The 24,660-nt window shown below is 38.0% G+C and overlaps 1 protein-coding gene across 1 annotated transcript in view; it reads left to right on the top strand.

Moving 5' to 3' along the window:
• The window catches only part of ARHGAP15 (Rho GTPase activating protein 15), a 329,404-nt gene that overhangs the window by 37,816 nt on the left and 266,928 nt on the right, over positions 1-24,660 (top strand). The window contains exons 3-6 of the mRNA XM_071562294.1: positions 8,712-8,786; positions 11,962-12,023; positions 16,543-16,630; positions 22,657-22,746. Of these exons, the coding sequence (XP_071418395.1) occupies positions 8,712-8,786; positions 11,962-12,023; positions 16,543-16,630; positions 22,657-22,746 (315 nt within the window). The remainder of the gene's footprint in view (positions 1-8,711; positions 8,787-11,961; positions 12,024-16,542; positions 16,631-22,656; positions 22,747-24,660) is intronic.

Here is a 24,660-nt window from a genome sequence, read left to right as displayed (position 1 = left end):
ACAGCTAAAGAATGGAGCATCTGTAAAATACCAGGAGATTTGAACAAAATTGTTCAAATAATTTCAATTAAAACATAAATAAAATACATATTTTTAGAATAGTTAACAAATTATTAGATTTTTAAGTAGTTTTTTAAAGTTATAAAATTAATATCATGTGTTGATATGTTCTTAAACTATATTTGGAAAGAAAATGATATTTTAATTTTATTATTTTTGCTTTTCTTAAAATAGCTCCATTAGGGTTCATTTTTGGGCTCAAAAATAAAGGAAAAAAAGAGAAATATGTCTTCTCTATAAACTTTTTTTCCAAGAATCTCTTGTGGCCAAGTAGAGCTTTCTCAATTATTATTTCACAGGGCAGTGACACAAATAAAAATGGATCCTGGTTAAAATTATTCTTTTGCTATCTACCTTTACTGGTGCCATTGTTTGCCGTGGAATATTTCCTGCTGTATCGTGTATGTGGAATGTGCGTTGAAGGTAAACAACTTTAGACAGGCCAGGATTTATTTCACACTGGTTTTGGTATCATTTGCTTTTGATTTTTATATGCTGTGGCCAACTGAGCGAAGTGAGGTGCCCAAGGTGGTTTTAAGGGAAGCTGAGTATCGGAAGTGCACTAATTTGGGCAGCATTGAGGAGAAGCCAGTGCTCTGGTCCATGTGGCCATAGTTCTGCTCTGATGCTTGACCCACTTTTTTTCAAGTTAGTCTGGGTATCCCTTCACTGTCATGGACAATGTAGAGTATATTCTTACATGAGAATCCTTGCAATTTTTTTATATAATTCCATTTTATGTTTCCCCCCCAGTATATTCCCCCCATCCCTTTGTATTTCTGGCACATATATGTCCACAGGTGTTATTAAGTGTAGGGTAGCATGTGGTGTCCATGCTTCAGTGCTATCGCAGAGGAAGGACTTCCTACAGGAAAAAAATGATCCCTTTCAGTGTTTTGCAGGCTGCCCATCTAAGCCCATCATTGCCTGGCATCTACACACTAAGGGCAAGGATCCAGCGAACTTGTGAGTGGGCACCATGCCATCTGAACAGATGGGCATGGAAGTAGGCAGCCAGTAGACCATGTATGTGCATCAACTGTGGGTGTTGAGGGCAAGATTCCCAGTGGAGAATGTCCAAACAGCTGTCTGGCCTGAGCCAACATGCCTACGACCATGCAAAAGTGCCATCCCTAAATCCTGCTGAGTTGGATTAACCTTCAAAAATAAAAATTGCTTCTGCAGTAGCATAAGGTGAGTTTTTGGCTTGTTTAAATGTGAAGGAAAGAATTAGGTAGTCAGGATAAAGAGATGGGCTAATGTAGGGTCCACTAGAGAGGACTGAGCATTTGTCTAGGAATATTAATAATATTTTATACAGGAGTATTTCTGTGGCACACAGTAACGGATGACTTGCAGGAGTGTGACATCAATGTTAATTATGCTCTTTCTGTAAGACAGTCCTTTCAGGAGAGAGCTTTTGAGTGCATTTTGATTGTAGTGTATGTGCTGGATGCGGTTTTGCACAGGAAACTATTTCAGATGCTTTTGCACGTTTGCTTACTAAGTTTTAATGATATTTTTTGCTTTCCCCTTGCCCTGAGACTACAGTTCTGGGGTACAATTTCAGGTCAGTGCTCCTGACATAGTTTCCTGTTGCAACTGAATTCTCACATTTATTGTCTTTATTTTCCTAAGATCCAAAAGGGACGTGAAAAGATAATCTATCAATACTCTGTTTCTTAATTAACTTTGATTTTTACCTTTTATAGCTATAACATCAAGGAGCACAGTTTTGCAGACATGGATGTCAGAGGCAAAGAACAGTGAAACACTGATGGCTATTGCATTTTTATTCCTGCTGGTTTTTCTCCCTATTTCCTCTATCACTGCTGCACTACTCATGGACAATTCTACCAAAACACCTGCAGTAGTTCAGATAAATATATTTTAATATCATAGTGAATCAAAAGTGATAGCTGTGTGATGAATAGGAAAATCAGAATAGGGAACTTATCAATATCTTTTATTTCTTAATATATCTTTTTATATATCTGGCTGGATGAATGCTGTCACAGGTTGCATGTTGCTCTATTTTGTCACATATTACAAGCTGTTGCAGAAAAGGCTCGTAGAAATATATAATAAAGCCCCACTTTTAATGTTCTTTCCTTGAATTGATGAGGATTGTACTTAATGCAATTAAAGCATGTTGAAGCTTAGAGACCAGGTTCCCATTTGATTTCCAGTTGGAAATCCTGAGGATTAGAGGCAGCGCAGCTGTTGGGCCCTTTGTGATAGTTTGATCCCAAGTACGAGAATCTGAGCAACCCGCAGACAAATTTAGAGCAACCTTAGGATTTCTTGAACACATATGGGTGGTAAGAACCTTTTGTAGCTGTCTTCTCTTCTACATAGGTTTTTGGCACATCTCCTGCTCCTGAAAATGCTAAAATGAAGCCAACTACATCAGCTGGGGCCCCCTCAAAGCAAGGATCAATTGGACAAATTTCAAAGTCCATTTGAGTAACTAGAGAGGAACAAAAGCGCTCCCACTCTAGGGAAAAATCTGCTCCTGGGAAACAGCAAGCCATTAGTGGAGAAAAGTACAAGGGGAAGGCTTATCCTTGGGGTTAAAATATTAGCTCAAACCAGATACCCCAAATTTGGAATAACCCTCCGGTAATTTAGGGAAAGAAGGTGACATAGTTCCAAACAGACTATGCTTTGTAATGAAAATTGTGATTAATCATTCTCTGATCACAAAGAATCGGTTCCTGTTAACACTGGCTGAAATATAAACTAGGATCTGAGTAATTATTTTGCTCTTCTTTCATGAATGGAGATAAATGGAGATCCTCCCCCGGCAGAGGTGCCGTGGTGCTCGTCTGCAGCAGGTCCTGAAGGCAGGGAGCACGCCCATGTGGTTACACTGCCTGGGGAAAAAATATACACCTTCACAGGCTTGGATACAAAGGAGGACCCTCACACTGTGGGAAAGGTCTATAGGATTCTGATTTATAAGGGAGCAAGAGGTCAAGGGAAGCACACCCATTATCATTATTTTCAGAGGCTCTGGAGATGTGAGCTGAGTGTAGAGGGCAGTGTGCTCAAAGGGAGGCATGCAGGGCGAAGGCAACACAATCCTGCTCGGTGCTTTTTTCCTTCCCCCCACTGATTTCAGGCTGCAGATTCTGCTGAGAGGATGTCATATGTAACAAACTCAGGCCTGTAAGGACTGTGAAGTGGTTTTCTTATTAAATGATGCATACAGAGATTATCTGGTCTGCCGCCAGTGCACAAAAGCTCCATCCATGTAAGTTTCTATTCCTGAGCAAAGCGTTTGGTCACCTGTGTAGTAATGAGTTTTCAGGAGCCTGGGGATGGGAATGGAGGGTTAGAAGCAAATGTGGGCTGGTGGGGGCAGGACTGAAATTGCACTTCATGCCTCTTGCTCCCTGCAAGCCTTAGGAAAAAAGGCAGGGAGACCTAATGTCATGTTATACTGCCTTGTAGTCTCATTACCTTTTCTTCTGAAGAAATCTCTTTATGACAAGCAAGGAGGGGTTAAAAAAAAAAAGCAAAGCCATAAAAACCATGTGGTTCTAATCTAACCCTGAGGAGGATGGTGTTAGGAGGGCTCCAGAGCAAGTCAGGAGTGGCAGTGGCTATGGCTGTGGGCGAGGAACTCACTGGGACATGGAGCTTTCCTCAGGGCTGAAAGGGGTCTTCTGAACAGTTGTAATGCACTGGGAGCATCTGCAGCAGTGTGTGAGAGAGGAATGGGGATGTTCCTGCTGTTCGTTGACATCTTCCATTTCTTGCAAATGGACCAAATGCCTTATCTGCAGAAATGAAAGTAATAAAATAGAATCATAGAATGATGTGGATTGGAAGGGCCCTTAAATACCATCTTGTTCCAACTCGTCTGCAATGGGCAGGGACACCTTCCACTAGACCAGATTGCTGCAAACCCTGTCCAACCTGGCCTTGAACACTTCTAGCGATGGGGCAGGCACAGCTTCTCTGGGCAGCCTTTGCCAGGGCCTCACCACCATCAGAGGAAAGAATTTCTTCGTGACCTCTAAACTATCCCTGCCCTCTGTCAGTTTGAAGCCATTCCTCCTTGTCCTGTCACTAAATGCCCTTGTAAATAACAAAGGTGCATCTCCAAGTGAGGAGGCCTGTAGGACTGTCTCAGTGCCTTTCACAGCTAAAGAGAAATCATACAGCAGAGCTGTTTCCAGATAATGTCTGTAGATAAAGATGGACTTGTCATAGTGTCCAAGAATGGATCTTTAAAACAAATAATTTTGAGCATGGCAGTGAGTGAAATGTTACATGATTTTCCTTTCCCTTCCCTAGGTGTCTTTCAAGGGATGTGGCCATTAAGAAATGCTACAATACATTTCTGTTAAGTTTCTTTATCTAAGCAATTACGAGCTGTCACTGCAGCACGGGAGTGACTGGGAACAAAACGACCACAGGCATCACTAAATCAGGTGTCACCCCTCCTTCCCTGTGGAGGGAATGGTTTGCACAAAAGTTTATGTGACTGGTTTGTACTTTTATTGCGAACATTCAAGCTGCCACCAGTAAGTTTGATCTTGTAAAGAATGGAGTGCTCTGGCTCTGATCCAGAAAAACACTTAAGCCCATTCCAGAGTGGTTTGCTGGATTGGGTCCAGAGGAGAGCATCAGGCAGTAGTAGGGGCTCAGCAGTAGGGGCTTTCTCTTTTTCGGGGGTGTTTATAAAGGAGACTCCACAGACATGATTGCAGTGTCAGCAGGATGAAAAAAACACAATAGTTAGACCCTAAAAAGAAAGGTCAAAGCATGAACAGCATGACAGGTTTTTGGTAGAAATCTATCAAAACCTCCATGAGAACTTTCTCCCTGGCAGAGTGATACAGTGAATGATGGAAGAAACAGCAGGTAGATGTCATCACAGGGTTTCCATCCAAAGAAGAGCTCTGCTGGACCAGGTGCTGCTTGTTTTAGCAAACCATGGTTTTCACAGGCTACTTGTAGGTGACGTTAGTAGGTGAATAATCTGTGATGAATAACTTATTTGACAAAGTTGGAAACCACCTAGAAAGATCATAAAAATATTTTCATTATTTAAGGATGCAAGTGAATTCAGAAAGACATTTTAGGATATAGTTAATTGTCTGTACTTTGCATGTTTTGAGAAAAGCTAGTTGGTTTTGTTAGATTTGATCAAAGTCAAAAAAAAGTCTGCTGCTTCTTATAGGCTACATGAATTAGGTTAGAAATGGGAAATAAAAACCAATTGGGTTCTCCAAGGTGTTTTGGGGTTTTTTTGTTTTGTTTTTTTTTTTTAATCAATGCCACACTGTTTGAAGAGAGTAGTGGTGAGTCAGTCATGAGGAAAATGCAGAATAAGAGGGAGAATTTAAAGAACTAGTGGGAACACAGAAAGAAATGAGATTAAACATCAGGTTATTGTATTTTACCTCCCTGTTAAAACAGCAGTTGTCAGATGGTTGTCCCTTCATGCTGGGATACCAGGCATATGTAATGGAGGCTTTGCCTTTGTAGGAAGGATGATGATGGATTAGTGCTTAGATGCTGAAATAACTCTGGTAGGAGATGGATACCCTTTAGCTAAGGGAAGGGGGGGCTGCTCAGGCTGAATTTAACAAAACCAGACTTGCCCACAGACTTGCAAGCGCTCGCAGAGTGGATCTGTAGTGCTGCAGGTGACATTGTTGCTGACTGAAGAATGTTCATCAAATCAGAAAACTGCTGATAAGCTGCCTTTCCCAAAAAGGGATCTCACGAACTTCTCCTGTAAATCTCTGCCTTTCATCATACCCTGGGAGGTGAGGTAGAGGACTTGTGACAGATATTATTAAGGTTTTGCTTCAGTTTGTTAGGCTAATCGAATGGAGCTATATAGAAAAAAATATTTCAAACCTTCTCTTTTATGGTGTATCAATTAAAAGCTGAATGAAATAATGAAAATAATTGAGCCATTTTAACTTTGAACTGAATATATCTTACAGGAAGTGATGCAGGTAACTCATTCAAGAGTATTTGCAAAATAGATTTCAGACCAAATTTGTGTAAGGCCTGATGGAATTTTATAAAATCGATCTAAAAGAACACATTTCTTCTGTTGTTACTGGATTTTTCAAGTTGCTTTGGTTAATTTTCTTTAAAGTTTTATTTCTAAACCAAAAGGCTGGTAGAAATGAGTAAGAACTTTATTGAAATTTCCATTAATTCCATTTGGAAGCCAAGTATTTGAGATGTCTTTCCAAAAAATCTTGGCTTTCATAATTGTGGATTTTGGTTGTCTTTTTGTAATTACATTCAGACTTTGGAGCTTCAGGACTTTCTTGTGTGCTGGGCTATAAAGTAATGCAGTTTCTTTTATTTTTTCCCTATAACAGAAACATCTTTTTAGCAAAAGTATCACGTCAAATAATCAGGAAAAAGCTCTGTTCTTCCTCCTTGCACTCATGTGGTTTTTCTTAACACTTCTGCTTTGTATAGAGCAGAGGTTCTTAAGGCACATCCACATCTGGAATTTAATTTTTATCTTTTCCTATTTCCAGGAAATCTTACTATTGTCCTGTAATTGCACTACCACTAATAATTTGCTAGACCTACAAAAACAGGACTTTTTTAGTCTCTCCTTTCTTCACTCTGTTGTGGATGGATTTAGAGCTCCTGATATATTCTTTTTATCAAGTATCAAACACGAGCGTTTCTTTTGCTAATTCTCTGAGCACTGAAGCAAAGAGCAGCCCCAAAGCCCTGGTCGGTGCTGTTCACTTCACAAAGTTGCATATAGGGCCCCCAACAGACATGTGTGGCTCCTGGAGAGAGCAGCTGAATGTTCAAATAGATCCTGTGGAGTGCTGGGGTGCCTTGTTACTGAATTTGGATGAGTGAAGAATATATTTGAGGAAGCATCGCTGGGCAATGCGCTCTGTTGTACGTTAAGGAATAATTAGAATGTTGGGGATCTGGGTAGGAAAGAGTTTCTGTGATCTAGACCTGAATACTTTAGTTATGTGTCTCGAGTACTACAGAACCTTCAGAGCTGTTGAACAGTAAAGATAAATTGAATTAATTTATTTTTAATTTATATACATGTCTCTGCCTGCATTAATATTAAGTTCCATCCAAAATCTAAATAGAAAGACTGTAATCTTAAAAGTTCTCTCAATAGCATCAGCAAATCATTCTTGTTTACCCTACATGCTAATAAAACAGGAACATGACACTCCTGAAAACAAGATTGCAAAATACAGAAAATGTGGTCTGACATTTTTTTTCTCCCCAAAGGAGGGACTGCCACTAACTAAAGTATTTCTTATGAAAGCTCGATTGCTTAAGATGCAGAATATTAAGAGAGAAAAACACTTTAGGACACAGCCATGTCACCAGCTGTTACTCACCCTTAATGAAATTGTTAAGTGATATTCTTCATAAATAGGTCAGAGAAACTTTTGAATTGTGAAGAATGTTTTATCTCTTTCTTTGAAATGTTTGTATTAAATTTAGAACTGGTAATTCATTAAGCTCATTAGCTCTGACTGGGAGAGTAGAGCAATATCTAGGATATAAATTTCAAGGCTTAAAAACCTTAGTGCTTCCAAATAAACATGAAAGCAAAGTGTGGAGAAAAAATATGGGATCATAATATGTTTAACTGTTTTTTGAGCGTGGCCCTCTGGATTAATTAAGAACATTTTCTATATTCAGACACTTGAATATAAACAGAATAAATTATGACTTTTGGTTAACTCTCTTTTAATAGGGGAAAAGAGAATGCATTATGATGAATACAGTGGAAACTAGTTGAGACTATATTTTGTTGTTTGCTTTTTGGCTTCAGCTCAAAGAGGAGCTAATCACTGAATTTTACAGGAGCCCAACTCTGAATTATATTATTAGTGATTGACAATGAATTTAAATAGTAAAATTTATATATTTACATACACACACACACACACTTTTGGGTGACCTGTTCTTTGTTGAAGATTTTTGAGGAATTAAAATACTACTGAGCTCTGCCAAATACTTGATTTGCGATGAAACTTTTATTTAGTCCTAATAGTTTCTGGTATAATACAATAATTTTCCAGAGTTTTTCACAGTTGGTTCTACTGGCTTCCTGAAGGAAATCAAGGAGTTAGTATTTGGAAACAATTGTAGACTCAGAGTCCAGTATTGCAATAACCTTCCAGTCATGGAGATTTTGGAAATAGCCTTTAAAGCAGTTTAAACGTGCTGGATTGTTATGTGTTTGTGCTCAGTTATTTTCTGATTTTTTCATTGCCTTTTTTGTGACCTCGAGGTCATAATTAGCAGCTTTCCCATTTCTTTGAGTTTAAGAGCACCCAACCAGATAAAAGATTTTTTATATTTCTGATGGAAAATAAACATAAATTTAAAGCGATTATTATCAGTTGTTTAACTTTTAGGTAAATTTGCCAATGTGACATCAAAAAGAAGCACATTTATACCAGAGATGTTTAAGGTATATCAGCTATACAGTTTAAACACCCAGGGCTTAGAAAATATCAGTTTACAGAAATGTGCTACTGAAGAAACTGCAAACCTCCACCCAGTGCATGCTGTGCATGCACTGTAATTAAATTTGTTGGGCCATCTTTAACTATTTGGAATCCTCTCTGAATGTAAATATTTCTTCTTTTTTTTTTTTTTTCTAGATAAATCGTCATAGAAGAAATCTTTCCCAGCATAACTTAACGTTTGCAGACATCATTAGTACCCAGGACCCCACAGTAAGTAATTGCTCTATAGAACTGATAAATCACTCCTGTTATTTTAAATGTTTATAGTGTAAATGTTACACGTGCTTTGCTAAAGCACAGTTACATGAGGATGGGGATGCCTCAAGATGTTCAGGGATTTGAGGGACTTTGATTAATCAATAAAAAGAATAATTTTGGAAGGTACAAAGCCATTTCTATAGCTTGACTTTGCTGTTAATTCTGTTGTACTCCACTAATGTTTCATCAGTATTAATACTTGGTATATAGGAATGCAACCAAATCTTTGACCTGTCTTTGCTTTTATTAAGTTGTTTTTAATATTAGTATTAATTTTTATAAGTAAAAGTCGTCATGACATTAAAAGAAAAGGTCTTGATATTAAAACAAAAAAATCTTGACATTAAAAGAATCTAGGGGGAATGAGAAACCAAAGTTTTTCTACCAAAATAAAAAGAATACGCAAATACAGATTCCTTCAAGAAATTTTGGTCTCAGTGGTACTGTCACCTACACAAACTTCTCAGGATTAGGTTTGTTCAGAAGCTTTGAATCCTAGTTAAGAAACTTAGTGATCCTATGGATGACACAGGTATAATTATGCTTCCTTCTAGTTTCTAATACTATTAGCTCATGAGAATGAGAGGGGTTTTTATTATTACTTAGAAACTCAAACATTTACACATACATACTCTCATCTTTACTATTCTTCTAAAAAGCAAATTAAAAAAAAATCAACACAAACTCCTCCACAATAATTCCATTTCCTATTTCTGTGCTGATTCTTCAGGGCATTTTGGGTCATTTTCTCAACCTTCCACATGTTGAAAAGGTGCAGGAAGGGCAGCAGCTGAGCAACAAATGATGATATTTATTGAGACAGAAACAACAGAGAATATCATTAGGATATATTTGGAATTCTTTTTAATCTAATATAATCTGTTTGCAGAAGTATTATAAGTTGATCCTGACCTGTCCTTTCAAAAAACCCAAAAACCAACCAAACAAAAAAACCCAAACAAAACAAAACAAAACAAACAAAAATAAAAAAGAGGGTATTAGTAGATGTTAAACAAGGTGAATGGAGCACCCCAAACATAATTTAGAAAAATATTGGGGCAATCATATAAATATTTTATTAGTCTTTCTGGTAGCTGTTTCATAGTTCCACACATGCCCTTTATATTAATTACAGTTAAAATTGTGCATGTTATCAATTAAAGGAGACCATGTTAATTTTACTTAAAGACAGCACCTGTACTAATTAAAGCAGTATATATGAAAGCCATTTTGCTTTGCACTGAGAGGTCTCATATTAATTGCATCTCTTGTATTTCTAGGTTGTTCAATTTTGAGATGCTTAATTTATAACAAATGGCAGATTTGAGCCATGTAATTTAAGTCAGCATATTTTATATGCCCAATTTTGGTTAGTGGATTTGATATCCTAGCTGAAGAAAATTCGAAGGAAATCATGACTGAGCAGCAATGTTTTTCATCTGGAAACACACCCAGTTTTTAAGTCCCCAGGATGTGACAAGAAAGGTGATTCAGATCTGATGTTGAAAAAGCATATTTTCCTTTAGTTCTGGATTGGTTAAAATAATAGTTTGGGAAGCGTGGTTAGTAAACTTAGAAAGCTTGAGATTTTGGGTCTGCTTCAGAGAAACAATCAACAACTTGAATTTTTGGCCAATACTCCTCCCAATTTCTGTTTCCAGATGGATAGAAATATTAAAAACAATCACTTTTCTCGTATGTTATTTGGCATCTCTGGCACTGGCCAAGCATAAGAAGTTTTATGCTACATAAATGAAGGGTTAGAAGGGGAAGAAATTTATTGAAAGCTGTAAAGGAAAAAAAAGTAGGTGGAGATGGGGATTAAACCTTGTTTTAGCTGTGATAATTCATACATCCATCACTAGATAAATTGTGACATGACTCTGCACAATAATCCCTGCATAATTTCTCTCTGGGTTTCCTGTGGCAAGGATATGCATGGCAGGAATTTGCATAAGTACAAATTACAGAAAATGCACACTCTAATCCTTGTGTACCCATTTGACAACGTCACCTAAATCATTGTCCACAGGCCTACAGACCTTTCCATAGGTACAGATTTGTACACAGTACATATTTCATGGTATGTTGTATATCCACAACAGACAATATCTAAGGAAATAGTTAAATATATTACACTGTTAAAATAATGCTATTTTGTACGATCAAAATAACAGACATGTTTGATTTAAAAATCCTTATATTGCTGTTAAGGAATGTTTTATTGCTGTTTAGTGACTTTGCAGACAGCACAATTCTATTGAAATTGTTATGAAATCGTCTTGTGATGCAATTTACTACAAAGACCATGTGGAGTTCCTAATATCCAAGTTGGACACTGACTCAGTAGTGTTTGAAAGCAAAACCAGACCCACTCTGAATCGCAATTTTGTTTCTTTTCCCATTACTGACACAGTTGAAACATCTTTGCCTAATGAGGCCTGTTGAGATGATAGGTCGATGGGCTTGGCAGAAGACCAGCTGTCTTGCTTTGTTTGGTTTTAAAGTTTTTAATATAAACTTACATATCCCAAGATAACCCCATCCCAAATTCTATGTCACAGCCATATAAAGGATGTTTTAGCAGGTCAGAGAGAGCCAACTGTCTGCAAGGGCCTCTGTCTTAAAGAAGATGTTCTTTTCCTCTTATACACATATTTGGTGTTTCTCTGACATTAGTCCCCTAAAGATGACTCTTTAGAATACAAGAATCAAGAGGCTACTAAAGAAACATGATGTGTCCCTCACAGCTTTTAATGAAACTCAATATATGAAATGATACCTTGACATAACTTACTTGCAATATATTTTCAACTCATTTTTTACTTGTAGCTATAGAAACTTTGCTTAGAGTAAAATAAATTTCTTCTAAATAAATTAAATAGAATTAAATAAAGAAAATGTTATTGGGGGTTTTATAGGTTAATTCTTTGTAGTTACTGACTTTAAATATAGTTTGCAAATATTCCTAAGAACTGAATCTACCATAAAAAACAAGTGACTAAACTGAGAATTAGTGGTAAAATGTCCCACTTTAGATTAGCTGAATGCAGACTCTTTGCATGTACTAAGTGGATTTATTCATCAGAATAAATGATATGATTATGACCTTTTTTCTTTCTTGCAGGTAGTGGAGAAAGAAGGATATCTTCTAAAAGCGAAAATAGCAGATGGTGGCAAGAAATTAAGGTATTACATGTGACTGTGGCAGAATTTTTATCCATTGCAAAATGCAGAGTATATGTGTATATATATGGCTACTTTTGCTGTTAGTAGGCAAATTGCTGTTGATTCTGTGTTAACCCTATTTCTGATCCAAGTCTCAAAAAACAAGTAACAGCAGGTAAGTGGCTCATTGTGTTAAATATACTGTGTCAATGTTAGCCACTATTATATATATAATATACAAGTATTGAGGACAATATTAAAGCACTAGGCAAACCAATAATAGATTTTTCCAGTGGGCAAATTTTAGGTGCTATCTGTGCTTGAGGGTTCAAGGATAGGCTGTGGTGATGTCACAGGGATGCCAAGACAAGACTGTCTGAAGTGCTAAGCATTTACTCCCTCAACACTACTGAAAGCAATGGGAATATTAATGTTGCCTTTATGGAGGGATCTACTATGGTTTGCCGTATTTAGATGCCTGTGAAGTGATGTGACGTGAACTTTGTGTCACCAGTGAGAATGAGAGACCAGGGTCAAATATTACATTTTCTGCCAGGAGAAAAAGGAACCAAGCACTAAGTTCTCATACCTGAGGAGCCTAGAAACACACTCACTGAAAAGGCAGTCTGGAGGTCACCCAGTCCAACTCTCTCTTGAAGCAACAACGTTGTGGACACCTAGCCAGCCCTGCCACAGCTGGGTGCCACCACACACTGGTGTAACCTGCGGTTTCGAACAAGGCATTGAAGCCAATAACACTATTCCTCATTTTGGCCCCTGGCAGAAGGTCCTGCAGGGTGTGAAGCGGCTGAGCATCGCCTGCGGGGATGCCCAGGCGAGGAGGGAGTTTTAGCTCGCGGTGCGCTGTGTCCCGCATCGCGAAGCCACCCCGCGGCGGGGTGTGGGCACGGTGAGCGGGCAGCGGGGCTCGGCCACTGCTGTTTGCGACAGCCCCAGACGGTCTGAGGCTTCCAAACTGGCTCGGAGATGGCGAGCGGCGCTGCAGCTATAGCGTGCTGCCATCAGGTGTTCGGCCGACAGAATGCAAAGGCAGCCGCGGCTGTGGGCACTTTCTGCAGCCCCACGAGTTGGGCAGTGCACGCCAATGCCTCTTTCATTCTTAGTCCTTTCTGCAGGCATATATTTGGTTCTTTATGCAGAGCAAGGATGGGCAGTGGGGATCCATCTTCTCTGCGTGCACTTTGACTCTTCCTTTCCCTCACCCAGACTTGCTGTTCAGTGCCGAGAAGGGATATCTGGAACAACGTTGGTGCTGCACAACAAGAATTAGAATCTTGTGAACTCACTTTTCTAAAGAGCTTGAAAGGACATATTGCATGAAACACAGATGCTCTGAGGGCTGGAGCACCTCTGCTCTGCAGAAAGGCTGAGAAAGCCGCAGGGGTTCAGTCTGGAGAAGAGAAGGTTCTGGGGAAACCTTAGGGCCCCCTCCAGTGCCTAAAGGGGCTTCAAGAGAGCTGGAGAGGGACTTGGAACAAGGGCATGGAGTGACAGGACAAGGGGGAATGGCTTCACACTGACAGAGGGCAGGGTTAGATGAGATATTAGTAAAAAATAATTGACTGAGGGTAGTGAGGTTGTGGCACAGTTTCCCAGAGAAGCTGTGGCTGCCCCATCCCTCGAAGTATCCAAGGCCAGGGCTTGGAGCCTGGGCTAGTGGAAGGTGTCCCTGCCCATGATGGGTGTTGGAACTAAAGGATCTTTAAGGTCCCTTCCAACCCAAACAATGTTATGATATATAGAGAGACTAATACACCTTAAAGCAATTTAAAAAAAAATTAATCTGACATGACTTTATGGATGGTCCCATAAAAACATTGTCTAGTTTATGTACCTTTTATCTATAGGTCATAAAAGTAATAAAGTTTGAATTTAAAATGTCACTTTTTAAATGAAACAACTACAGAATAAAAGAACTTGGAAATTTAAATTTGGGGAAATATTTACAGGTAATATGGTGAAATTTAGTTATGTTCTGATAAATTCTATAATTACTATAACCTATTAAAAAAAACCACTTCATTTTCTCATTCCTGATGGAATTAAATCATTCTCCCCTTAAAATTCAGTGAAAATTACATACAACATCTCACCTGAAATAATTTAAGAAATATTTCTAATTGTTATTTTTTTATATTTTTTGCTTTTGACTTCTCATTTCAAAATCATAAATAGAGATATATTTAAGAAATTATTTTAATGAGGTCCAGGTTGAAATTAAGTGAAATTAAATCTTGGCAAACTTCCCAGTTAGTTTGATCAGAAATTTGACTCTTTTAAGTAAATTGTACACAGGTCTGTGACCTCAAAACACAATTACTAATTTGCATTTCTCAGCTAGAAAAATCTGCCCTGCAAATAGCTGGAGCAAGCAGCACTCTGCCTCGTAGAAATGTCTATGACACAGAAATATTCCTATTCATAACTGATGTCAAGAATTTACTGAATCTAAACTGTGTTCCAAGGGGTTTAATCCTTTAGTAATCCATATTCATCCAGCATATCCAACTGACAGGAAAATCTGTTAAAATCTGCACATAGTATGCTTGACCACTTACTCCGTTGTGCACTTACAAGACCTTTTAAAATAAAGAGAAAAAAATAGAGAAAAGTTACAGAGAACTGAAGTTGTACCCACAGACAGATCCTTCACACCTCAATGGCAATTCGAACCTACAACGCTCATTTCCTAAGGATACTTTAAGAAATAATTAACTCAGGTTGAGCTTTTCTTTATGCCAATATACATACCCCACACACATGACCATGTTTCACAGTAGCTTAGGATACAGCTTTATAGTGATAATAAATTTAGCTGAAAATTTCACAGTGACTCACAAACACTCTCCTTTGTGAGGATGTTTGCCAGTGATGGCCAGGTGCTTTTCTAAAAAAAACCCCTATTGTTTCTTCCTCTTCCTCATTGTTTTTTTATAATTATAATTATTTTCTCCCTATTAACATGACATTAAAAATGCAATCCTATTTCCTTCAGATGCATTAATCTCCTTCCCAAAGAGTTTCTTTCACTGTTACTTCTTCTTGCCCATATTTTTAGTTTGTTAGATCATGCTGGATGAAATGCTGCCCATGCTGAAGCAAGTTCCTCTGATCAAACCAGTAGCATCAGGCCTTCATCTGTATTATTGGTTATGCTCCTTAAGCTGATGACTGAAACAAATTGAATAGTAAAGTAATTAATAGAAAATCTGCCTAATGTTATGGCTGATATGCAGTTTGATGGGATATTGATGCAGCAGAGCTTTGAGATGAGTCTGAAAGTGAGCATTGTGAAGAAGATCAACAGACTTTCAATCTTGACAAAGCCAGGTTTTGCTGGAGTGTTTATTTAGGAATGTCTTTGTAGAGAAAACTAGGAGAGAGAGAAGAGAAAGGGAAAAGTGTTTCAAACAGCTCCTCCCTGGGCACTCTGTGACACAGAATCATAAGGTCATTAAAGCTGGAAAATACCTCCAAGACAATGGAGTTCAAACATTAACCAGCACTGCCTAGTCCACCAGTAAAATATGTCCTTAAACCCCACATCTACACATCCTTTAAATCCCTCCAGGGATGGTGGCTCCATCACTGCACTGGGCAGCCTGTGCCAGGACTTGAGTGTGTCCTTACAGGCAGCTCTCTCTTTCTAATGCACTACAACACACTTGTGAACCAGCCTGTTTGTTTCATGATCTGAGGTTTGCTCTAAAATATTCCGATTTGTGATTTTCATTTACATAAAGCAAATAAATACTGGGTTTTATGAGTATTTCTGTGAATATCAGAAGACCCCCAAATCAGAAAGTCAAACTTGAGCTGTTGATCTAATAATATTTTTTATCAGATTAGATCCATGTGTTATGATTATGTGGTGGTTTGGAACAATATATGTAGTATATATAACAGCACTTTTTTTCTGAGTTGAATGTTATGTTCTTCTCTATCAGGGGACATATCCATGTGTATTTTTACTTCTCCCTGGCTCTAGTAATTTGTCAGTTCTCTAACTTAAATTTCTATCAGATATCTTGCTTATCTTTTTTGTTCTCCTATAAACTTTTAATTTAGGGAAAGGAGAAGGCATTTGGGACCTTTCAAAACAGACCCTTAACTGAGCTCTGTATAGTCAGATCAACATTTCTCCTTTTCAGTTTTATTTTAAGTTTTAGGTACCAGAAGGGCACCAGCTATTTTGGAGTTCTCTAAGTATCTGTGAACTTCAAGCATGTGTGAATGATCCCACTGTTTTCCTGTGGCACCATGGTGGAAAAGAAACCTAGATGGGCTTTAAAACATGAGTAAGGAGAAAGAAGGCCTTGAAGCTTTTTAGACCACATGTACATATAATTAGGATGGTGCAATTCCATCAGTATTGGTGGAAGTACATTACTGATATTGACTTTAGATTTTTTCTTTGTTTTGCATAAAATAATTTAAAAAAACCAGGTCTGCAAATAGAACATCTTTTCCCTATGCTTGCATGCCTTATTGAATTTTTTTTTTAAATTTCATTTTTAAGGAAAAACTGGTCCACATCCTGGATTGTTCTCACTGCTCGGAAAATGGAGTTCTACAAAGAATCCAAGCAGCCTGCGCTGGCAAACCTGGTAGGCAATCAACCATTCAATATTTTCAGCCTCCTGGCAACTGTTATTTCAATATAAAAAGTTTGGTGTTTACAGGAGACAAATTTAGACTGAGCTGGCAACCTTGAAAGGTTTGAGAGCAGCTGAAGGAAAATGCCTTAAAATCATATGTAGTGTGTGAAAAGAAATAGGATGTAGCATGTCCTTTATTAAGAGGTGCATTTCGAGAATAATTACAAAGTGAGACAAATGGTGAGTGACTATCCAGTAATGTGAAGGTAACGCTTTAAATTAAGGTGCCATTTATAAATGCTTTATTCTTATTTATGAAAATGATCACTAAATGCAGCTACTTCCTCAAATAACGTATTATAAAGTATGTTATAAAATGCATTAGTAATAAATGCTGAACAGATGATGCGATGAGAATCTGTTGCAAAGGATATTGTGAGACGTAAATTGTATTAAACCATGTATGTGCATCTTTAATACATGAATTTAACTTGTTATCTACCATCCTATAAAGTAGCTTATACATTAATAAATAATAATAAATTATTTATAAATGGTACCTTAATATGGGGTGTTACCAAAGCAGAAAACATTACAAGTTAGCAAAGTGATTTTTTATCACAGTATAAATGTGACATCCACCATATCCTGCTAACCCTCCTGAATATTTCTATGACTCCATCTAATGCAGCTAATGCAATTTCTGTAGCCCGTAGTTACTACGAAGTGAAATTTGCAGTACCTTTTTATTGTGCCCCAAGGAAAGGCCACTGATCTTTGTCCTTGGAGATGTGACAGCTCCGTTTGCACGAGCAGTGATGGCCTGAATCGCTTCAGTGCTGCTTTCTGCTGAGCCTGAGCCCACAACCTGAGTGTGGGCAACAAAAGGAGGATTTGGTGGATTTGTGACACTGTGGGCAGCGAAGGCACAGGTTTGACAAAGCCCTGTTGTGAAAGGCTCTCAAGGCCTGATCAAACCTGCCAAAGCTCATTGGCATGACGGGTGGCCACAAAGGTGCTCTCCTTGGCAGGAGTCACAAACAATAAGCTATTTTTCCTGTGGTAGGTGATGCAAACCTTTGTTCTTTATGTCCTTGATCTATCAATGCCACCTGTCACAAAATCAACTTTAGAGAGCACCTTTTCATGCCTTACTTTTTTTGGAAAGAAGTTGAGGTTGTAGAAAAATATAAAACTATTAGATGAAACAGTAAAAGTAAAGGTAAAATCTGGCACTTTCTGCTTGTTTTTGTACTAGTCCAGCTGGAAAATATCACTTTCCTGCAGCCATGAAAATAATATAGCTTGAATTAATATTTTTTCCACAATCATCTGTTTTCCTTATAATTGAATTCTATGTTTTATTTTAAATAGTGTCTAAAGTGATTTTATTAGAAAGAATCATAATTTACTAGGTGTCTTGTACTTCTACCTGTTACCTCTTCTCCTCTCTCTTTGCAAACCCTCACCCAAATTCCAGGAGATAAATCAACTAGCAGAAATTTAATACACAGGAAACTTGGTTTTACTCTGGAACTCTATACATTTAAAATCCACATTTGTTCTTTAGGGATTTAGATACTAAACTAGACCTGCCTGGAGAATGGGACTTTGGCCCAAATCTCAGTCTGTTTAACTCAAAACATTAAGGTGTGCTATGAGACAGGACCTTCTGAGAGGTCAGTCCCATTCCCCAAAGTCTCAGTCATTACCAGCGCTCACAGCTGGTGGGAAAACATCTACTGCCTCCTGTGATAGGAAGAACACAGACATATTGAACCTGTATTTTGCTCATTCTGGGGGGAAAAAATGAAAGTGTGGTGGTTTTTTTATTTTATTCCATGCTGGATCTGAACACTGGGGTAGTGAACTCAATGTTCATTAGGTGAGAAAAATCTGTTAAAGTTGCATTTTCTGTCGGTTGCGTATAGGCAACAGTAAATAAACAAATTGGGTAAAGCTTGAAAACAACAAGAGATGTCAGCATGCAAAATCTTATAACCCAGTTTCCTCAACCCAAATTTTACACATCAAAAAAGCTAAACCGGCATCTTGATCTCATCTGATAACGTAAATGCAATGCTTATTTCCTTTGTAAACCATTTAACCAGATAAAATTTTGATAGCAGAAAGGAAATAATGCAAAAAGGACTCATTAGAAATCATTTATTTACTGATTTTATTCTATTTTTCCAGTTGTAGTTTACTTTGGAAAATGGGAAACTCAACCATTAATTAACTAATGTCAGAGAGGGGATGTTCATTCACAATAGTATGACTTATAACAATGCACTTTTATCATTAGCAGGATCATTATGTGACTTAACAAAAATACTAAAGTTCCTTTGTAGTCTAAAGATATTAATTCATTAATTATTAAATACTGTACATTAAGCAAAAATTTAAACTAAGACAACATCATTATAAGAGTAATGATATTTCCCAAAACAAAGGGAACAGGAGAGGGGAAAATGAGAGCACCTTTAATATCTATTTTTACCATGGTAGGAATATATTAGAGGTGATTTAAAATTATATTTGCCCAAATCTTTAATAATATCCTAATGCAAAGGATTAGCAAAAACTAAAAGGAGTTTTTGTTGCTCCATTGTAGGATTATAGATTTAGGACTGTTGATTTCTGTGGAGAAGACTGGGATCCACTTCTTTGCTTTTTGGTGAAGCTGGTGACAATATTTGGTGTTTTGATTAGCAATAGAGCACAACAATTGAAGCACACAGAGGAAAGATCAGAAAATGAGATTGTTTACAAACACAACTGAAGACAAGTTTGCATCCTGTGTAACTAAACCTTTAGCTTTTGCTGCTACCTTGATCATTTGTGGTCCTGGCTTTGATACACTTTTTCTTAGCATTCTCATGAATATGACTTGCTTTTTATTTTAAATTAAAGACATTGTGATCTAAATGACTCACAGCTCCATTCCTCCTTACCAACATTAAATTCTTTTATCAGATGTTTTTTCTGACCAAGGAAAAGGAGTCTATATATTCCCTGAGATAGTTTATGCAACAGAGGTTATTTTAACCTCAGGTTATTAGCCCATCTGCAAAGTAATTTAGCAAGTGAAAATGCTACTGAAATCCATATTCATGTTTAAGAAGATTTCATCGTAGCAGACACTTGTATCAATTTACAGCATAACCCCCTCCAACAACACTGATATAACATAATTGCTCTGACTGCAAAACACAAAGCAAGGACATGGAGTACTCAGGCTTTCCAGTCCCCTCAACTTACTCTCTCCCAGTGACCCTGGGTGATGCATGAACTGGGAAGCCAGCGACGCAAAAGGACATTATTTAGGCCAGAATGAATTTCTAGGCAGTTTTCCTTGTGTTCTGATGGATTTAAGTGGGGCTTCCCACTGCATGGAGCCCCCCAGGTGTGCAGCAGAAGGTGATGGACAGTTTCAGCCTTGATGGATCTGAATCGTTGTGCATGTAGTTTTCATGAGAAGCTTCACATTCTAATCCATACCCATGAGTCTCCCATGGTGGTCCCAGACATCTGATATCCTGCTGCGCTCAGAATTTATAAATTCTACAAAAGAGAAGTTATCACAGAATAGTTTGGGTTGAAAAGGACCTAAAGATCATCTTGTTTCACTCTCCTGCTCTGGGCAGGGACCCTTCTACTAGACCAGGTTGCTCAATTCATATTTCTTTCCCCTAGAGAAAAAGACTGAATCAAATAATTACTGCACATAGCAGAAGCATGTTCAGCTTTCCACAAGCCTGAGTCCCATCCTTTCTGCAAAGGCAGATGCACATGCTTGTACTTCTACTTATTATAAAATCCGAGCTGTAAACAAACTGCACAGTACTGCAACAGCAACAAAATTAAACTCTGTGTGCACTGAGTGCATGGAAGAGTCCAACTTCTGCTCTTACATGTATTTTTGCATGATCATAGAAATTAGAGATGATAAAATCCTATAGACTTCACTATTCTATCTTCCTGCAAAACTTCTCTAGACTGTTCATTACATTTTGTTCCTTCAGTGTTCCATGACAGTGTTCCTGGGGAAAATATTCTGTAGCCCAGTAACCCTCACTACCAAAATCTATTTCTGGGGGTTTTTGTCTACATGTTAATCTCTTCTTTTAATCTTAATGTGTGTTTCCAAAATTTCTCAACTCTTTCTGGTGATGGAATAAAGCTGCCCTTCTTTATTAAAGTATTTGCAGTCTCAAATTATCCTTCTGGGTAATTTTTTTTCAAAGAAAGGATTACCCATTTTGACAAACTTGTGTTGTGTGTTCATGATGGTTTGCAGAGCTGCCTGTGTGGTGCAGACCCGGGCATTCATGAAGTCTGGGAGAGGATCTAGTCCAAGGAGACCCCATAGCCCTATTTATAGAAGTATAATACTGGAATACTCAAATTCATGTATTTCTTCCATAATTTGAACATTTGTTTGCATATTTATACAGGTGCTTGGGATTTTTTTCCAACTTTGCAATTTTTGCCCTGGAAATGCTGGCTGACTAAATTGCACAACATCTTTGTAAAATCAAGTTTCAATACTGCAGTTTTGATCTGTTATTAAAAAATCAGAAAGGCTAAGCTCTTGTCAGAGGCCAGGCAGGAAATTTGAGACAGAGTTGGGGAAAAAAAATTCCAAACTCTGTTCTTCCAGTGGTTTAACCACAAGAACATCCTTCTGTTTTGAACAACATATTTCTTCTATTAAAAAAATTAATAATAATAAAAAATAATTTAAAAAGAGGAACAAAAGCACACAGGACTGTCAGTTTTAGTGGATCTGAACCATCGTGGCTTTATGGTTTGGAAAATGGAGAACATAATTATGACTCCAGTTCTGAAAACTTTCAGACTCTGCCTGCAAATCACTTGACCAAGATCTCTTATTCTGCTTCTTTTAATCTAAAGAGGTTCTTTTCCTTCCATCTCAAAGACAGTCTGGAGAACACACATATTTCAGTGCTTAATAACAACATCAGAGAAATTCAGTGAGCTATCTTTGAAAAGCTGAATCTGTGGCTGTTGCTGGACTGGCCACTGTTAACTTCCATTAAGTCTGTTTTCTGTATCACTAATGCTATTTTTAAGGGAACTGTGGTTTAAGAGTAGCAGAGAAAAAAAGATGCATCAAGCTGATTAGTTATGTTATGTGGATATTACTCTGTCTCTTATTCAAAAGGGACTTATTACTGCTTTGTGCTGTCAACAGTAGCATTTTTATTGTTGGGTGGGATGTGCAGCAACCCAATCTGCAAACACTGAATGGGCTTTGCCAGAACTTCTGCACAGGCAGAGTCCCTGGAGAAGGAGCTTCGATGGCAAATGAGGACTGCTGTGCTTTACACCAACTCCCAGCAATGTAAATGATACAGGCAAACAAATCTGCTCTTTGAATTACTTACATCCATATGGAGGAGCTGGGGAGGCAGAGCTGTGTCACCCTGGGACACGTGGACTGACACTGAGAAGTATCAGCCCTCGTGTTGAGCTCTTTCTGGGTGTCACACATGCCCTCGAAGCCTTTTCTTTTTTTAGGAGCTAGAAATGGTAATTTATTTGGAGAAAGGAGATAGCTTGTCTTAGAGATACAATGTATGTTCCTGTCTAATTTTTGTCCTTTCCAGTTGCATCAGTTTAAATTTGCATTTGGAAAACCCACAAAATTTTTCTTTTAAACTCAATGGCTTTCTAAGAGGTTTGGGGAAGGAAGCATTGAAAATAGCTGGTCAATGTGTATGCATTTGTATTTTGATCTGCTATATGTTATATTACAATGTTTTTTTAACTATTTTTAAATTAAGTTCTGTATCTACTATAAGAGCCTTATTTCTGAGTTAAGCCACTTCAGGAGTGGTTATTTAATAATACGAAGGAATAATGAACTCTTTTCAGTAATACCAGCAGCTGTGTTACAACAACCAGTCACTGGAACTTGTTCTATTCTTGTTTTATCTGATAATTGTCCCCATTTTTTAAAAGTCAGGTCATATTCATGGTTGATATTTTTTATTCCTTTTTCTTTTCAGAAACCGGGATATAAACCTGAGTGTGTGGATTTGTGTGGTGCTCACATTGAGTGGACCTCAGAGAAATCCAGCAGAAAGAATGTCTTTCAGGTAAGAGGCAAAGTATTCCATTGCTCATTTGAGTGGTGAACTCTGTTTAGAAGTAGGTTTTATTTCCTTGGTTTTAATAGCTAAAGTCTGATTTAATGCAGCATTTTTCTTACCAGTACAGGAGTGTAACACTTTATTCAGCATCAGTTTACTATTTTCCTAAGAGAAGGATTTCTGATGATTGAGTCTCCTAAACACTTGAGAACCTGTTGATTTATTGATTAATGCTCTATATTCAATTTGTTTTTAAAACTTAGTAGGTAATTGCTTTGGGTTCAGGCCTAGAATCTTGACCTAAAGGACTTCCATAAACACAACTTCTTCAAGCTGCTTATACAAGCATTGCTCCAACGCACTGTGGTTGCTCTGTTTATTTTTATTGCTGTTCAGGGTCCTCAGATGGTGATGACCCAGGTTCACTTCTGCCAGGGGAGGGGAGGAATTTAAAAGCTTGCCTCTGTCAGGGCCAGCATAGAAGGACTTGTATTTCTCATAGGCCTGTTCTTCATTGATGGAAAATAATATTATTTGATTCCTTCATCTAAATCCCATTGAAATGAAAGGGAGGATCAAGGCCCAAGACGATGAGAGGAGGAGGAAAGTATTACTGTGAGGTTAACATTCCAGATCTAGAGGACAAAATTGTTTATTGCAACATCTTCAGATCTTGGACATAGTCCAGCTCTTTTGAATATTAGTTAATTGTTTTTCCTATTGCACTAATTGTTGCATCAAGCCACATCAAATTATTGTTTTCTATGAACACTGTTCAGTTCTAACACTGAAATTTTTTAACAGGACAGGCAATAAAGGGGGGAAATATGCAGAAGAGAGCATGTTAGGGTCAAGATATGGTTAGTTACCAGATAGTCCTTTGGCATCATCACCAAGGAAACATACTGGAGGAACTAACTCCATTTGGGTTTTGTGTTTTAGAAAAAAATCCCACTACACGTAAAAGAAACCCCTGAGGGTCTGTATGTGGTTTCTTGAAAAGAAACCTCTTTGGGTCAACTGGGTGTTACAGAGCCTTTTTCAGGTTTATTTTTCTAGACATCTTTCTAAAGCACATGCAATATTTAGAAATATTTCTCTTCTCCAAGACAGTGAGACTTATGCTTCTATACCCCCCACATCCTTCAGGTTGTCTTGAGACAACATGTGGAGCTTTGTCATTTCCTAGGTATTTTTAGAATAAATATTTTGGTTTTGCTGTCAATCTTCAGCTTTTTCACTTGGAATGTGATTAAGTATAACCTTAGCCTTCACTCCTGCAACCCCCTGAGCACCCTGACAGGTCTTCTGAGCTTCTAGGGTTTGTTTCTCATTTTGCAGTAAGCAAAATTCCTGTTTGGAAATGCATATCAGAGAGGTGATTCACTGCAGCTAATACATTTCCAGTGTAAAGACAAACGAAGCTCTGCTATTGGTTTACCAAGCTGGTGGTACGAGGGATCTGCAATGCATTTTCTTCTCACTTCTGTTTGTGTGAGGTGTAACTCCACTGAATCAGAATAATGTGAGAAAGGAAACTCATGCACTACTGCTTGAACCCATTAAAATGTGTCTTCATCAAGCCAATAAGTGAGTGGGAGAGACATTAAGAAGTAAAAGCATGGGAGGAAGGACATATGTTAAGACACATTTTGAAAAGGGATGGAGCATTGTTTAGACAGAGAGCTACAAGAAGATTATGCCAGATGGTAAGAGCGAAAGAGGAGAAGGCTTTGGCACCAGTAGTGGTGACATTTTGGGAGAGGAAGGGACTGAATGAGACTGGTGCTACATGAGCAGATAGAGTGGGAAGGGGACTAGAGAGAGAGAGAGAGAGAGAGAGAGAAGATTTGTGAGATAGTCTGGAGGGAATCCAAGGCGAGTTCGAAAGCGGAGAGGTCAGTTTGTACCTGGATGCGG

Source organism: Pithys albifrons, chromosome 8 (assembly GCF_047495875.1).
Source record: "Pithys albifrons albifrons isolate INPA30051 chromosome 8, PitAlb_v1, whole genome shotgun sequence".
NCBI lineage: Eukaryota > Metazoa > Chordata > Aves > Passeriformes > Thamnophilidae > Pithys > Pithys albifrons.
This window is presented reverse-complemented; position numbering and strand designations above follow the sequence as displayed.